The sequence below is a fragment of the Lagopus muta genome, chromosome 1 (assembly GCF_023343835.1).
Source record: "Lagopus muta isolate bLagMut1 chromosome 1, bLagMut1 primary, whole genome shotgun sequence".
Lineage (NCBI taxonomy): Eukaryota > Metazoa > Chordata > Aves > Galliformes > Phasianidae > Lagopus > Lagopus muta.
In genome coordinates, this window is record NC_064433.1 from 46,894,324 (window position 1) to 46,910,534 (window position 16,211).

The window sequence follows — 16,211 nt, forward strand, 5'->3', positions numbered from 1 at the left end:
TTTGGGAAGACACATTGCTTTCTGTTGATGTTGGTGCTGCTGAGCTTTGAGTCAACAGCTAGTTCTTTATAGACTATTTTCTAAATGCATTCCTGATATGATACCTGTGCTCAGCTAACATAACTTTTCGATTGAAAAGTGGATTCTGTTAGAGTATGATGCACGTGGGGTGGATGTGATATTGTGGCAGGGAAGAGTTTCTAATAGTCCTTTTCTAAAATTAGAAAGCTTATGTTTTGCTTGCCTTCCTGGAAAAATAAACTGCACTGTGCTAGGTTAGTTTCCTGCATTCTCTCACACTGCCATACATGCTGTTCACTGCTCACTCTAGCAAACACAACCCCCCTTTCCCTGCACAAAACATCTTTACGGAATTCTCATAACTCAGTGGTTCTCATTTTCCCCTTTCCACCTGGTACCTCCAGTATTCTCTAGTGTATATGACTACTGCCTTGCATCGCTGCAGCTTGTAGGCAAAGAAGCTTCTACTTGGTGAAAGACACTCCTTTGAGAGTTTTTAGCTGTACAGCATCCCAAAACACAGCAACATGAACAAGAATTCTGGATTGTGTAGTTTGAATTTGTTCTTGCCCTGAAACCCTGGAAAAATGCTTCTTAATTCTCTTCTTTCTTTTTTTTTTTTAAACTAAGAAATGAATACTACCCAGCAGATTCATTAGTGGCTCCAACTCAGGATCTTAGAAAGAAAACTACTGGTACAATCATAGCAAAAGAAGTACCAGGTGAAGAAGTTAACGATGTTAATATGGAGGAAGAGGACGAGGAAGAAAAGGAAGAAGGAGAACCGATTACTGTAGGGCTTCCAAAAAAGAAAACAAGAAGAGCTGCTGCTAAGTAAGTATTTATAGTTTTCTGTTCCTAGTGATTTCATGGGAAGTCAGATTTAGTGGTTCCTGCCAAGATAAGCTATTTGTAGGCATATGCTTTTTTCTTCTTTTGCTTACACTTTTTTTCAGTGGATTTTAAGAATTTTAAGGTCATAAATTCCGCTTGTACAGTGCCATACAAAGGACCTGTTTGGGCTTTATCATTATATACCTGATAAGCTGTGGTTTTGTTACTTTAAGTGGTGTGGTATTCTGAAGCCGTTTTGAAGTACCTGTATTCTCTTAGCTTCTCTGTTTGTATCTTTTGATCTTTTAAAGCCATGGTCGTTGCCAAACACTTTGAAGATTCAGACTATTCATTTGAGTATTTTTGATACTGGGATTCTGTTATTATCTACCTGTTAAGCATCTTGATCCCACTTCTTGTGGACACAGGTTGTTATGCTTTTTTTTCATTTGTTGATACAAAGCTCCATGGCTTTGTAATGTCACTGTTTTACAATACTGAATACTTAGAGGAAGTGGGTCTATATGAATTCTCTGTGATTTCTTTAGTGTAGCCTCTCTAAGTTGATAACATCTGTCGAAGTGCCCATTACAAGTAATTCATTTACATTTGTATTCTACCTGTTTTTTGTTGTTTTTGCAAAGAATTGTGCTGGCAATCACAGAGAACTTCAAAATATCACCTTACCTGTTGGAACAACATGAGTATTTAAGATGTAACCTATACTGATGTGTAATCCCAGGTTCCTTAAAGATGAACAAAATTCTTTGATTCTGTTCTCAGGTTCTGGCTTACATCTAGAATTTAGCAGCAATAAAAATTCAGTGACAGTTCCAGATTTTTATAAAAAATAAAAAACAAAGCAAAACTTCCATCTCAGAATGTCCACGTACTTAAGTAGAAGCATTAGTTCCTCCTAGTGGTAACAAGTCTATAAAAGATTTGCTGGAGACACGTTAATGAGTTCTGGAGTGACCTCTTTTTGTCTGGGCCCCAGCAGAGCTGCTGCCAGCTCTGTGCTACTGACCTGGGGCTCTCACTGATGATGGCTCATCTCTAGCTGATGTGGCAGGAGAAGCCATGGCTGCCCTGTGCTCCCTGTGGGGTTGCTGGCCGATGTTGGGCTCAGCTTAGCTGAACATCTGGGGAGTTGAGTGTAAACCACTGTGGGTAGCCACTGAATGGGGACAGCCTCTGCCTACCCCACAGCACATGTGGTAAATGAAATCTTACATCTTCCTCACCTCAGTCGCCTCTCTCCTGGGGGGCAGATTTGGGGGTGGCAAAGCCTGTTCTATAGGAACTTCTTCCTGACTGTGCCTGCAGCATGGCATAAGTCCAGCACAGTCTGTGGCTAAATGCAGTCCTTTATGTTGATAGGAGTTAAGGACAGGTAAATAAAGAGAGAAATTCAAGTTTGAAGTTCCAGGCTGGGCTGGGAAGAAGAACTAAGCCACATCCTGAGTGTGTTCCTTTCACACCAAAGACCAAGCCCATCTGGTGCTACTGAGGAAGTGGCCTTCTCTTTGCAGTGAGGTGACACCTAGGAGAAATGGCATAGGCGAGGTAGCAGGATACAAGCTGCCATATCTCTGAAATGGAGGCCTATAGACTTGGGATCCTGTTGAGTTTTCCTTCTTGTTAATCAACTTTATATAACGTTTCCCTAATGCTGTGACAATCGTTTTGTTTTGTTTTACAGGCAACTGATAGCTCACTTACAAGTTTTCTCTAAGTTCTCCAATCCTCGTGCGTTGTATCTGGAGCAGAAGTTAAATGCATTGTATACCCAGGTACTTGCTGGCATTTACAATAATTGCTCATAAATGCACCCTTTCTTTTCTGAATGCAGTGCCTGCAACTGTAAAACCCTGTTGTTTTCTGGACTCAGCCATGTTAGCTGGAAAAAGAGCTATGCTTGAGCAGGCTTCATAGTAGACTTCATTTGAAGTGAGCCACTTAGCGAAGACCTGCTTTTGAGATAACTGACTCAGTTTCTCAGGAGTGGGTCATGCGAATGGATCTGGCAACTGAAAAAGTAATGGGCTTTGGCAGTGTGGAAATGTGGCTATAAGGAGAGCAGGAGGCACAGCAAGATCTGAAACAGAATTTTGAATCCGAAGCCTGGTGATAAGCTGAAGGCATTTGTTATTGTCATACAGTGTTATAGCAATAGAGAGCATGGTTGATGTGAAGAACGGATCAAATTGTTGTAGGCCTACAGCTGTCAACATTTGTCATTGTGACTTCTGAGATACAAAATGTATCTCAGGATCTTCATCCTGTCTAGCATCTGGAGAAGGGAAGTGCAACGGTAGTCATCATTATGAAGAAACATACTTCTATGAAAAGAGAGAGGTGATACAGATCTCTCTTGTGTCTCTCTTTTTCCTTTGGATGATTGGTTCTAGTGGCTGATGATAGCAGTCCTTTGCCTGGCATATGTATGTACATTGGCTGTGCATAGTGTATTACTCACTGTCATTATCAATAAAATAGAAACTGAAGATAAACAGGCATTAAAGTGAAAAAGAAGCAAACAAACTAAATAGCAGAGCCTAGGCAATCCTTGTCTAACCAGAACTCTATTCTAATTTTGAATAAGTAAAGCAGGAAAATGAATCTAAAAGTGAGATGCACACTTAAGAATGCATTTCATTAATTATGTCATGTTTTATTGGTTCTGGATTTGTTTACATGTTTGGGTTTTACTCTGATCTCAGTTTGTGTTCTTTGACAGTGCAGTCCATGGGCTGTAGAACTATATTAAATGGTGTGAACCTACTAGTTCTCTGCTGTAGGTTCTTTCTGGTTCTTGTTGTGGAAGTTGGAAGGTCCATTTGTTCCCAAACTTGAGAATCTCTGAGGAGTGTCAGCTCTGGTTCAGCCAGCCTCAGAATTTGGCACAGGCACAGTCGTTTCATGTGTTTACATATTCTTGGGAAAATATTGAGCAGATGTGTACAGTGTGTCACCCTATTTATTATCACTGGTGTGTCCATCTGTCAAAAGAACATTGTAGCAGAGTGGCCTTTGATGACTCCAGCATGTGCTGTTTTGTAGGAGGCTGAAGAGCTGATAAGGATGCAGCTTAAGGAAATTATCTGTATTTCTTGGTGCCTGGGCTGTGAGGATTCATCTTCTAGAGAAGGTGAATCTCAGCGAGGCCTTGTATATCAGGTCTGATGAGTGTTTTGTTTGTCGAAAGAAGGAAAGGCATGTGTCTTGGGTTGGTTTGAGTAGCCTGCCATTTAATTTGGTCTTACTAGATGCACAACAGAGGCTGAAAACTCCAGCTGATGGTGGCCCAGAAGATGATTGTGATGGTTGTAACTTGGCTACTGGGGTCTAGGGGCTGGGGTGTGTGTATAAACTGCCAGCAGCTACATCTGCTTTTTATGAGTGACAATTGTATTTATGCATCTCGATGTTAGACTTGCAGTGCATGTTCTGCTTTTATTTTGGTAGAGTAATCCAAAAACATGCTTTGGTTTGGAAGTTTTGGGTTGTTCAACTGTTTTTGTTAGACAGTTCTGCAATTCTGGATATGGCTCATTTCCTTTCTTTTGTCACCTGCAGTTACTGTCTCATCAAGATCAGAGTGTGCAGAGAATAGCTCTTGACTGTATCATGACATACAAGCATCCTCATCTACTGCCATACAGGTAAAAATCTTTGCATTATTTTAGTATCAGGAATGAGTCTGATGTCGTACGTCTGCTTGGAATCACTTGCCTCAGGTTGAGACATCCTTCCTTGTGTTTGTTGAAGAAACATAAATTCTAATGTTAGCCAGCTGTATTTTTCCTACCTAAAACAGCAAATAAGGCCATAAGGAAGTAGTATGTCAGTGTGTCTTTTTTGGCAGAAAAGAAAAATGGCAGTACTTTCATTTTGTCACAAATGTGCTCAGCCATTGCATCATTTTCAAAGAGATCTTTTGTTACAGTGGTTTATAACCACCCAGAGGAAACAGCTGCATAAAACTGTAGCTGGTGATGGAATATTCTCTTCAGAACATGTTCGGAAGATACTTCTTACATGATCACTTAAACTTGCTGAGTTTTAAAATGTATTTTTTAAAAAGACTGGGAACACTATGCTTTCTTAGTTTGTATCCGGCATAGATAGGAAAGTAGAGGTAGGTAGGGGGGTGTGTGAGTGTCTGTTTATTCTTAAAGCCCCCATGTGCCCAACAGATGATATTTGTTATCGCAGGGAGAACTTGCAAAGACTGCTGGAGGACAAGAGCTTTAAAGAAGAAATAGTCCATTTCAGTATTTCTGAGGAGAACACGATTGTAAAAATGGAGCATCGACCACATCTTGTCCCTGTTCTGATGAGGTTTGTCAAAGTGCTGGGGTGAAGGTTTCATGTCAAAGTACTGTGAGCAGAGATGTGATGCTGCTGCTTCTCATTTTAAACAGTTGAGATAAATCTAGGGTTAATGGTATAGTTTGACTTTGTAGTGTGTATAGTGATCTTATACATAGCTTCCTTCTTAATGCCACTATGCAATGTGTTAGGCAATTGATGTCCTCTTAAAAAACAGCATTTTGCTACTGTTTCTTCTAAGGCTTACAGAATACTGTGAGACATTCCAATTCATCATTTATTACCATTTATTCTTAGTAAGATATAATAATGTAGGTTGTATAGATTGCTTCTTCAGCAGTGAATACCCTCAAGCTAGCCTGCTGGTATTTTAGCTTTGTAGCTGAAGTCTCCAGCAAAACTGCTGTAGTGAAAGCAGAAACTGATCTTTCACTGGCATGTTTCTGAGTGCTGTGTAGTCATTCAGAGGAGTTCCTAAAGAGGGAATTTCCACCTAATTTATTCACACTGGGCAAAGCTTTTAAACCAAGACAAGTTTCTCCCACAGAGAAAGAGGTGAGGAAGCAGATAGCTTGCTGAAAGCTAATACAACTTTTTTTTGGCTCGAAGAATTCTTTATGGCAGGATGAGAAACAAAACAGGGAACAAAACACAGGGCAAGTCCGCAGCAGCCACTCGCATGTCCATCGTTCTGCGATTTCTGGCCGGCTCACTGCCAGAAGAGATCCGGATGTTCTTGGATCTGCTCTTTGAAGCTGTGAAGCAATTCAGCCATGGTAGGTGCAGGTACCTGGTGCTGTTTCTCTAACAGTTTCTTTGAAAGCATGAAAGGGTGAGAATTCCAGGGACTGGGTTTTCCCTGAGGTTTCACTTACAAAGCACGACTGCTATCTTTTAAAGGTCTGAGTTCAGAAAAATGAAGTGACTTGCCACACAGCTTTGCAAGTAAGCCATGGCAGGCCAGGTGTGAACAATTACTGATGTTGTAGGGTGCCCCTGGCTGCTTGGCAGCCTCTGTACTGTCCTTCCCTTGTGATGTGCTGCTGTGCACAGGGCTACCAGTATATGATGGCAGTAAACAGATGTTATGAAGAGTAGAAAGAGGTTATAAAGTGCTCTGATACTGTAGCAGTGGGAAATGTCTGAATGTCACAGATGAATATGTGGAGCTGCCGTTATTTAAAAAGATGAATCTAAGTAACTGTAACTTTGGGCTAAGTTATACTACTATTTATTGAAAATTATTTTCAGTGCTTTTACAGTGCTTTTCTAAATAAGTGACTCTCCTTTTGTAACAGGGCCTTGCCAGACAGCAGTGCTTCGAAGTATGTCAGAGTTGGATTTAGCTAAAGTCCTGCCTCTTGGGCGTCAGCACAGCCTCTTCAATGGTCTTGAAGTTGTGTTGAAAAACATGGGACATTTGATCAGTCAGTACTTGCCTGAAATTCTGCAAATTCTGCTCTGCATGACAGCTGTGATATCCTGCATTCTCCAGCAAAGAGAAAAGGTATAGTAAACGCTACATGTATGTATACCTCTGTGTGTACAAGATGTGGATGAAATTTCCTTTCCTACTGCATGGCTTAGCTTGCAGTACACACACCTTCACTGATTCAGATAAAGATTATCTGATAAAGATTATAATCTGATAATCTGATAAAGATCTTATAAAGATTATAATAAAGATTGCCTGCATGCAGTGAAGCTTAGCAGTTTGACGTAAGTCAAAACAGAGGCCAGTGATACTGAACGTGCTGCAGGGCTGGGGTAGTATTAGCAAAGTTTATAAGTTCAGGACCCTGTTTGGAGTTCTGTTTTGTTGTGAAGGCTGGAAGTTGCTACCTGCCTGCTCTGTGGGAGGATGCACATGAGGGCAAGGTAAATGATTCATTGTAAGGTCATAACGTATAACATACATAACATTATATGGCTATGGTTGAATTTGATATTAGAGATGTAGCTTCTTGGCTGCAGGGATAGAATACTGGAGCAGGGAAAGGAGAGGATTTCAAGTTTCTTGCCTGTGGACTTAAGAGTAAGACTTTCAAGGTGCTTTGTTGCATTGCGAGGTACCAAGGGAGCTCAGCGTTATGGGTGATCACAGTGATTATGTATAATGATAGCCTCCTGTCATGGGACACAGGGAAAATATGGCTATGAGCCGTGCTTTCAGCACACTAGTAGCACGTACAGCTCTGCCATCAGAAGCAGTCGTGTCAATCCAGTGTGAGTCTGAGTCTCAGCCAGGTACCTGTGGAGCACTGAGGATGTTTTTTCCCTTGTGTGCCAAGGCTGTACTTGCTGAACAAATCAAGCAAGGAAAATGTTCTGTTAAAGATTGGCTGCAACTAGAAATGGGCCGTGTTGGCTTATTACCCCCCTTGTGATCAAGAGAGCGGTGCAGACTCCTGAGCTCATTCCCACATCAGTAACACCTTAACTACTAGGAGGACACAGTTGGTAGGGCTAACTGTCCAGAGGGAAGGGATATGGCTGTTCTGTTTTGATTTTGCTGCTAGCACTTCTTTTTAACACTGCGCAGTGTCTTGTGGAGGCCGTTATCTCAAGAGTACTGTTACCAGTTGCTTGGAATTAATGACTTTGTGCCAGGCTTTTCTGCCTTTCTAAAGCCAGGGCCTTTGTCAGGCTTCAAACCAAGCAGAACAGAAAATGCTCATGTCTAGTCCTGCGCAGAGCCTGATCATAGGTGAGAAACAGGCAAACTGCACAGTCATTGTCATCACTGCAGTATTAAAATGAATTATGAGATGGTAGACTGAGAAAGTAATGTGTTGAAAGGAATTTTGCAATGATGGACTGAGCGAGGGATGTTAGGTAATGAAGGTTCTGTCACTGTGTGTGTGTTCTTGCCAGGACCCATCTGTGAACATCTGAGGTTAGAACTTGTTGATGGATTGTTTTCAAGACGACTCAAGCCCTTGCAGTCAGTTCATTAGGATAATAGCATCCCATAGTCCAGCCTTAGCAGTGGATTGCATGTGCTTACATGTTAAGCAGAGAGTAGTTTCAGGAGCTGCTGCTTTCATTACTGGGATAGTGAAATTTTTGCCTGGACTGCTACCATAAACCTGTCACCGTTTTGTTACTTGGGGAGTGACAGTTTATCATTTTCCTGAAACTTAATTCAGCACTTCATTAGTCCATAAGATGTTAACAGCTCAAGGAGAAGTGTGAGAAATCTGTTTGTCTTGGCTAATGATTAGCTGACATTCTCGGGGTTGAGAGTAATTTATTGCAGGCTGATAATGCCTGGAGAGTTAAACATCTACACTGACAGTTTTAAGTTAAGTTATTCATTTCAGAAGGGATTCTAACTGTGTTCAGTGGTGAGTTTCTTTGTTCACTCAGTCTTGATCTCAAGGGACTGCTTTTCTGGAAGTTAAAGTAAGGGTAGCCATTGGCAATATCAGCCTGGTTTGTGCTTGCTGGGTGAAGGCAGGATCGGCTGTTTGGCCCTTCAGGCAGCTTATTGCTGTTTGGAAGCTGTTTGCACACCATTTCATTAGTACATTTCAGTATAGCTTGGGAGATTCCAAGCGAGAGTACCTTTGATTCCTTTTCTGCCATCTCCTCTTTTTGCATACATTTTTGGGTGCAAAGGCAGTAGAGCAGTGTATTACATGGTAGAGGTTATTCTCTTCAGAAATCTACAGGAAAGTACAAAAAGCATAGTATCTTTCAGTGGGGCTGTGGCACCAAAACTGTTCTGCAGAATAAACCTACATGCATTTTGTTCAGCGTGGTGGTCTGTGATGCATAATGGAGGCCTTGAAGATCCCAAGATCCAGTCTGTCTCTGTTGTTTCTGAGACAGGAGTCAGTAGCTCTGCACTGTGCAGTGTACCTGTTCTTGGAATTGTCTCAGGTTTTTCCTGTAAGCTGCATTGTATGATATAGAAATAATTCAGGTTACTCAAATCATAGCAGGGAGAAGAGTCAGAATGCAGCAATATGTGAATAACCTCATGATTAGCTGTATGGCTGACTTCCTTCCTTAGACGTTTTCCCCAAAAAGTATATGGGACATCCTTCTATAACCAAGTGCTGTAGCTCACTGCGTTCTGTTGTATCTGTGGCCAGTGAATTGCTGTATTTAATTTCATGGCAAATAGTGATTGTTCTTGCAGAGGTTTTACTGTTTTGTCTGTTGTTTTGTTTTCACAGGTTCAACCACGGTTGATTAATCCACTGAAGAACTTGAGGCGCCTTGGACTCAAGCTTGTGGTTGAGTTTTTTTCTGATCATGAGGCCTACAGTTTTAGTGTGGAAGAGATTGATGCAGTTTTCCATGCAGTGGTATGGCCTCAGGTAACATGTTTCTTCTTGCAGACTGGCATCTGTGTAATCTGTACCATGCAGGGAACTCCAGTTCTTTGGCATTCTGATGTATGTGTGGAAGGGCAGATTTGGCTCAAGTCTGATTAGTACTGGAGTAATTAAGTCACAGGCTTAAGTACAAATGAGTTCTTTTGAATAAAATGGATGTGATGTCTCTGTTCTTTAGCAGCAGAAGCAGGCTGCTTCTTCAGGGAAGCAAAATGATACTTCTTGGTCAGTCCTAGGTGCACTTTGTTGGTTTTCTATCTGAAAGTTACTGGACCTGTGATGGAGGATTAGAGAAACAAACATAAGTGGGCTTTCTTACTGCTGCCACAAAGGAAGGACTGCAGCATCGTCCTTCAGTGGGCTCTGTGCTCTTCTGCTGTCCTGCCAGGAGTCCCATTTGAGCACAGTGACAATGCAGAGGGTTGCAGCTTTTATCAGAGAAATTCAGACCCCCCTTTTAGTTGGGAAAATGCACTCTTGGGAGAGAGAGAACATGCAGTATTAAAAATAAAACTGTGTTGATCGCATCTGGCAGTGCATGTGGCTGTGTATTTCACTAGGCTGAGCAGCAGGGTCTTGCCTATCCCAGTCTTTCCAAGCCGTGTGGAGCAAAGCAGTGAAAATTTACTTTGGTCCCAGAGCAGTAGAAGCATGTAGTCCAGGCATTGAGTCATCAAAGTACTTAATGGTTATAGGAGCATTGTGTTTGGAAATGCTCTGTAAATCTGAACAGGATATAGAATTGCTGAAAAGTTATAATTCCTGTTTTCCTGGTAGACATCAGGAAGACAGCACTAATTTTGGAGCTTGGATTGTAGCATGATCCAGAAGCTCCCTCTAGAGGGAATTTCTGCTAATTAACTTGGTGAGGGTTTGGTTTTGGCAGAATGTTTTGACTTAAGAGCTTTTAATGCTGTAGAACTAACACGTATAAAAACTTTGCTTAATGCAGCTGTGCCTGGAGTTGCAGTTTGCTGCAGCCGAGAAGTTGGAGGTGTGGGAGGAACAAGTCTTTAGGTCGTGCCTGAGGGTCGTAAGCATGTCCAAGAGAGGTGATTAGGTCTCTGTGGCAAGTGTGAGGATCAGTGGGGATCCTTTTAGGGAAGGACAAAAAAAAGTAGCTGTAGCAATGTACAGAGACAGAATAAGATAAACAGTGTTGAAGGAGATGGAAAAACAACAAAAGATTTGTTTTCTGAAAGAGACAATATAGTATGTAGTGGGGTCTTTGTTGGAATTGGGATTTTAATTGGCCTTATGTACTTGTGTTGCGTTGGTGTCTGATTTATATCTCCTTTAGGTTTGCAGGTTGGCTTCAGAGAGCCAGTATTCTCCGACTTTTCTGCTCAAACTCATTTACACCTGGAGTAAGAATCCTAGGTAAGTAAGTGCTCTTGCAATGAAACTCAAGTACTTCTCTCAAACACACAATGGTTTTGTTAAAATGATCACAATGCTCTTAACAGGTAATTATGAATAATTATGTCAAAACTCATCTTCTCCACTTGGCTGTTACTCCTTTGATAGCAGCCCAGATGCAGTTGTGAAGCGTTACAGTTTGTGGCAGTTAAGATACTTTTAGTGAGCTGCTTTTCCCACACGTGAACAACCAAACAGATGTATAAACTAAATGCAGCACACAGGTCAGGAGGGGAGTGAAATCTTAGAACATGCCTGTGTCTAAACCAATTACTTTTATGTAAGTCATCTGAGGAGATGGAGAGGATAGTTTGACAAGATGATTTTATTCTTGTTTTTTTTTTTTATTCTGTTTCTTTCTGCTTTGTAAAAGAAAATGGGCAAATTCAGCACAGAATTCTGAGACTGAAAATTGCAAGAAAGCCTTTTCTGAGGCAGACACTGTGAGAAGTTCCATCTCTGCTATCTTGAGTGGTTTTCACCTCTCCCACTGACATGCTGCTTTTCTTTTGCTGAAATGTCCAGCTTCTCTTTTGAGACTTGTCGTTTGTAAGAATAAAGAACTTGCACAGAGTTGCATCAGAAGAATTGGATTATTAAGATAGGAGCAAGCTCTGACAGGAGTCTTGGGCAAACATTTGCAGAGGAAGGACTAAGCTTAGATGATGCTATCTTGAAGTGTGAAAAGAAACTTGATGACTTTTCAACCTCCATTTCTTCTACTTTTCATGGCCCGTTTATGTGGCTTCTGTGCTTTTTCGCATTATCACTTTTGTATGACTTTACACAAAAGAATTATGAAGTTCCGTACTTAAATTTTCAGCGTATCTTTCTAATAATCTTCTCCTCAGATATTTCCCCCTACTGGCCAAGCAGTATCCGGATCATCCAGAGTATGATATACTGTCAAATGTGTTTGCTGTCCTGTCAGCCAAGAATCTGTCTGAGGCAACATCCAATCTTGTGATGGACATTGCTGATAGCCTTCTCAACAGCCCTGATTTTGAACCAACGGAGCAGGTTTCCAGTTTGAACGTGACCAACTCTGTTGTCCTAAACACTGGAGAAGTGACAGAAGGTATCTGTGTGTAAGAGCCATGAGAAGCCTTTTGAGTGGTTTGGAAAGAGGTGTTGGATTATGATGAGATTGTGTTTGCCCTGACTGAGAATACAGGGAAGGAGGCTTCATGGAAAAGTCACTGTACAGATTTCTCTTGGCGTGCCCAAAAACTGTTAAGCACTGCTTGTGTTGTGACAAGTGAGATCCACGTTTGAATGTGGATAAGGAGAAATTCCTTATGAAGAGCCTACACTTAGTAGGGCTGTAATGGAAGTGCTAGTGCATGTTCCCAGCAGTACGTTCATAATTCCCCCTGATTTTTCTTCCACTGATGACACCTCCTTTGCTTGCGTCTCCTTGTTGTTTGTGTGGGGCTGAATCTTCCTTCTGTTGCATGGAGTTTGCCTTGTTGATTGCAGCACAGAGTTGAGTGTTGCTGACTGTTGTATTCCTTACAGAGTCCCTCAGCCTAGGTTGTCGCTTGGTCCTACCTCACGTTCCTGCCATACTTCAGTACTTCAGCAAAACAATGTTAAACGTGGAGAAAATGAAAAAGAAGAAGTACAGAGCCCAAGTCAGCAAAGAGCTGAGTATACTCTCCAAGTAAGTGATTCTTTAGCGCTCAAAACAGTTGAAAGGTGGAAGGGGGGGAGGAAGAAAGAATCATTTCTTAATAGGCTGCAAATTAGAAACGTTGTCTAAAATGATTTAAATTTAGAGCATTTGAAAATACCTGCCTCTCATTGTCCTTGGAAGCTGCTGATGACCAACTGGAAGTGTTCAGAAATTGACTCTAGCTGTTTCTATTTGCTGGTAATCAAACCAATACTACTTGAGATAGGAAAAGGTACAGATGGGACTGCAGTCATGTGGAACTGAATACTTAGGCTGATATCATGGAGAAGCCTTATTAGCCAGGGTGCAGGAGGATGGATGACAAAACCCTGTGATATGGCACTGGTGCTGACTGAGTCCTTCTTTGCTCTATACTGATTGGATTGAGATAAACAAAATAAATTACATTGTCTTATCATGCAGGATCAGCAAATTTATACAAGAAAAAAGTCAGAATTCAGTGCTTGTGAGTCTCCTCCTCCCTTTCCTTCACCAGAGTAACATTGAACAAGTAAGTAGAAATGAGTTATCTCCCCTAATTAAAAATGCAGTTTCCTTTCTGTGAAGTTGATTTATTTAAGATGCATTTAAAGCTTATTGGTTACATGCCATTTCTCATGATCAGCCTGAAATCAAGTCTTCATGTGTCTGTAAACCACTCAGCAGTCTGTTACTGTGTGTTGGTGGATACAGAGCCACTGGATGCTTTGCAGGAATACCAGTGCCACAGCTGACTTTGGCCTTTTTTCCTGGGAAAGGTTTGCAGAAGTGTTTGTACAATCTTTGCTTCCTTTGCTGCGGTAGTCAGTTCACTCAGTTTGTTGCCATGTTTTAAACAAATGCTCTCTTCAACTTGTACTTCATATATCACAAATCACAGTGACAGAACGTGAGTAAATGTGAACGTAATACATGCTGTGCAGTGAGCTTTCATTGGTCTGTTGCAAGATAAAAGGCAAATGTTGTATAGTACTATTAACTCGCCACCATATTTTCAGATTGCCTGCATTCTTGGATGATGGTATGGGTCTTGTTTTTCCCTAAGTGAGACACAGTTGCTCAAGAAAAGGTTTCAGGACTTCAGAAAGGACTGCTAGGCTGCAGCCTGTAACTTCTGCTTTGCAGAAGTTTTGCTTTGCTTTCTGGTTCACAGTTTCTTTTTTATGTTTGTGAGTCATTAGTGAACTGTCTGTAATTTTCTTTCAAGGAGATCATACAGGTAGGTGGTACTGTTCATGGTCGTGTCACAGATTGGAGAAAGATGACTTTGTAAAGCTCTATTGCTTTTCTAACCATTGAGTAATCAGAGGAAGTACCCAAAATAGAAGTTAGCATTGCGATAGCACTCTCCTCAAACTCTGTGCTTGTGTCTAATTGAAAGATTGTAAGTGTTTCTGAAGTGTGGTGGTTTCAATGAATGTCCTCCCAGTTTTTTGTTCAAATTCAGTATCTGTGATCTGAATAAAATACAGCAAAGCTCACTCTGTGTTTTGAAATATTTCTCAGTTTAATCTCATGAGGTTTCAGTGGTTACTGATGGTGATGTATCTCTTTCAGGATGCAGAGATTGACATTTTGGAGACAGTGCAGAACTTGCTGAGACATTGCTCAAACCCTGCAAGTTTTCTCAAACCTCTGGCAAAGCTGTTTTCTGTCATCCAGAATAAACTGTCTCGACAGAAGTTGTGCTTGGTATTTCAGGTACTGCATTTTTACACATCTTTCTGTGCTGTTTTTACAGATCAAGAACAAAATAAATGTATTTATCTTTGTTGTACATGACCTTAAGAAACTTTTTAATCTCTGATGTATTAAGTTGAAGTGAACTAAAGGTATTGTATGTGGTAGACATCAGTGTGCTGCATGAAGACATAAAACTTCTGTTTGCAGCCTGCTTGGTGTGAGCATCTCCTGGGTTCTGCTGTGGAAGAGAAGCCAAATAAGGCACACTGCATCCATAATGAAGCCTTTCTTTATGAAATAAGAGTGGCTTATAGCAGCCTTTAGACAATTTTATTTTTATTCTTCTCTCAGATGAATAGCAGTCAGGCTGTTTTGTACTTCTAGAAGTGATTTACATATCATTTTTATTTTTTTTCAGTAGGAAAACCCAGGATATCCTCCATGTAAATATTTAGAAACTTAGGAAGTTAAAAGATAGTCTGTCTTAGAGAAGAAATACATGGGCAAAGTGGCTCTTACTAAGCCTATAAAAGGACTGATACTGTTACTTCTTTTTTTTTTTTTTTTTTAATCTCAGGTTGTTAGAGTTGGAAGTAAGTCTGGAGTCCTCCAAATTTATAACAGCTATAACAGTAAAACTGTTTTCCTTTATGTTTCTTTCTAGACTTTATCTGATTTGGACAGTGAATTGAAATACATTACAGATGTTGTTAAGGTATGCCCAGCTTCTTTGCTCCCTTTTTTTCCCCAAGGTTGTGCTGTCAAGTTTCTAGCCTTTTTCATGAATGACTTGTTGCTGTCTCTTAGTTGAATGCTTTTGATCAACGGCATCTTGATGATATCAACTTCGATGTACGCCTGTCAGCTTTCCAGTCAATCACTGCCCACATCAAAGAAATGCAAACAGTGGATATCAACTTCCTCATCCCTGTTATGCACAACTGCTTCTATACCATCCAGGTGGGCTAAATGTTCCTTCTCTTGCTTTGTGTAGCATGCTTACCACACAGAAATTTATTTCATTGACCGTTGTTTTGTTTTCTGATGCTTCAAAGCATTCCAAGAGCAGATGGGTTCTTCTCACAAACACCTGTTTTTAAGTTTCCTCCTTTTGCCTTTTCCCCTGTGCATCCTGAAGATGCAAGGAAAGGTTTCTTTTATGATAGGGATAGTGAGGTGCTGGCACGGGTTGCCCGGAGTGGTGCTGGCTGCCCTGTTGCTGGAGTCAACTAAGGTCAGGTTGGAGGATCTCTGAGCACCATGATCAGCTGTAGTGTCCCTTTCTTTGCAGGGGAGTTGGACCAGATAATCTTCAGAAGTCCCTTCCAACTCAAAAAATTCTATGATTCTATGTTTCTATGAAATGCACTGCAGCAAGAATGAACCAAGTGCCAGTATACCTGTCTATCAGTGAGCCCTGGAACTCTCTGGTAGTTTTTTCTTTACAAAAGACATATTGCAATCTTGATAGGCTGCTTTTCTTTTTGTTGCAGTGTGTTCTGGCTGTGTTGTCTCGCTGCTGAGTCAAAAAGGATTTTTCTTCTGTTTGAAAAAGTGGGCATAAGTTAAGGAGTAGAAGTTCTATTGGAGTTGGTAGAATTAGTGGATTGTTATAGGCTTTGTTGTGCTTTGTACAGTGTTACTGTTCACTCCAGTCTTTTGAGTAGAAAAAGCTGTTGTATCTGGACTCACGTGGTGCAATTTCTTCATCCACTCAGCTAGGAGATATGGCTCTTAGTGACAACGCAAGCCTTTGCCTCACCAGTTTTATCCACCGCCTGGCAGAAATCGACCACACAGAAGATGACTACAAGGAGCTAATCCAGCACACTCTTCTGGAGTCTCTGAGAAGGGGGCTGAAGAGTAAGACTGAGGTAAGGCACTGCTATTTGATGATC

The 16,211-nt window shown here is 41.1% G+C and overlaps 1 protein-coding gene across 1 annotated transcript in view; it reads left to right on the forward strand.

Moving 5' to 3' along the window:
• The window catches only part of UTP20 (UTP20 small subunit processome component), a 59,230-nt gene that overhangs the window by 19,472 nt on the left and 23,547 nt on the right, over positions 1-16,211 (forward strand). The window contains exons 22-36 of the mRNA XM_048937950.1: positions 652-855; positions 2,558-2,648; positions 4,435-4,520; positions 5,074-5,199; positions 5,800-5,966; positions 6,489-6,697; positions 9,375-9,518; positions 10,837-10,916; positions 11,807-12,033; positions 12,474-12,618; positions 13,054-13,141; positions 14,188-14,331; positions 14,978-15,028; positions 15,121-15,273; positions 16,032-16,187. Coding sequence (XP_048793907.1) covers positions 652-855; positions 2,558-2,648; positions 4,435-4,520; positions 5,074-5,199; positions 5,800-5,966; positions 6,489-6,697; positions 9,375-9,518; positions 10,837-10,916; positions 11,807-12,033; positions 12,474-12,618; positions 13,054-13,141; positions 14,188-14,331; positions 14,978-15,028; positions 15,121-15,273; positions 16,032-16,187 — 2,071 coding nt within the window. The remainder of the gene's footprint in view (positions 1-651; positions 856-2,557; positions 2,649-4,434; positions 4,521-5,073; positions 5,200-5,799; positions 5,967-6,488; positions 6,698-9,374; positions 9,519-10,836; positions 10,917-11,806; positions 12,034-12,473; positions 12,619-13,053; positions 13,142-14,187; positions 14,332-14,977; positions 15,029-15,120; positions 15,274-16,031; positions 16,188-16,211) is intronic.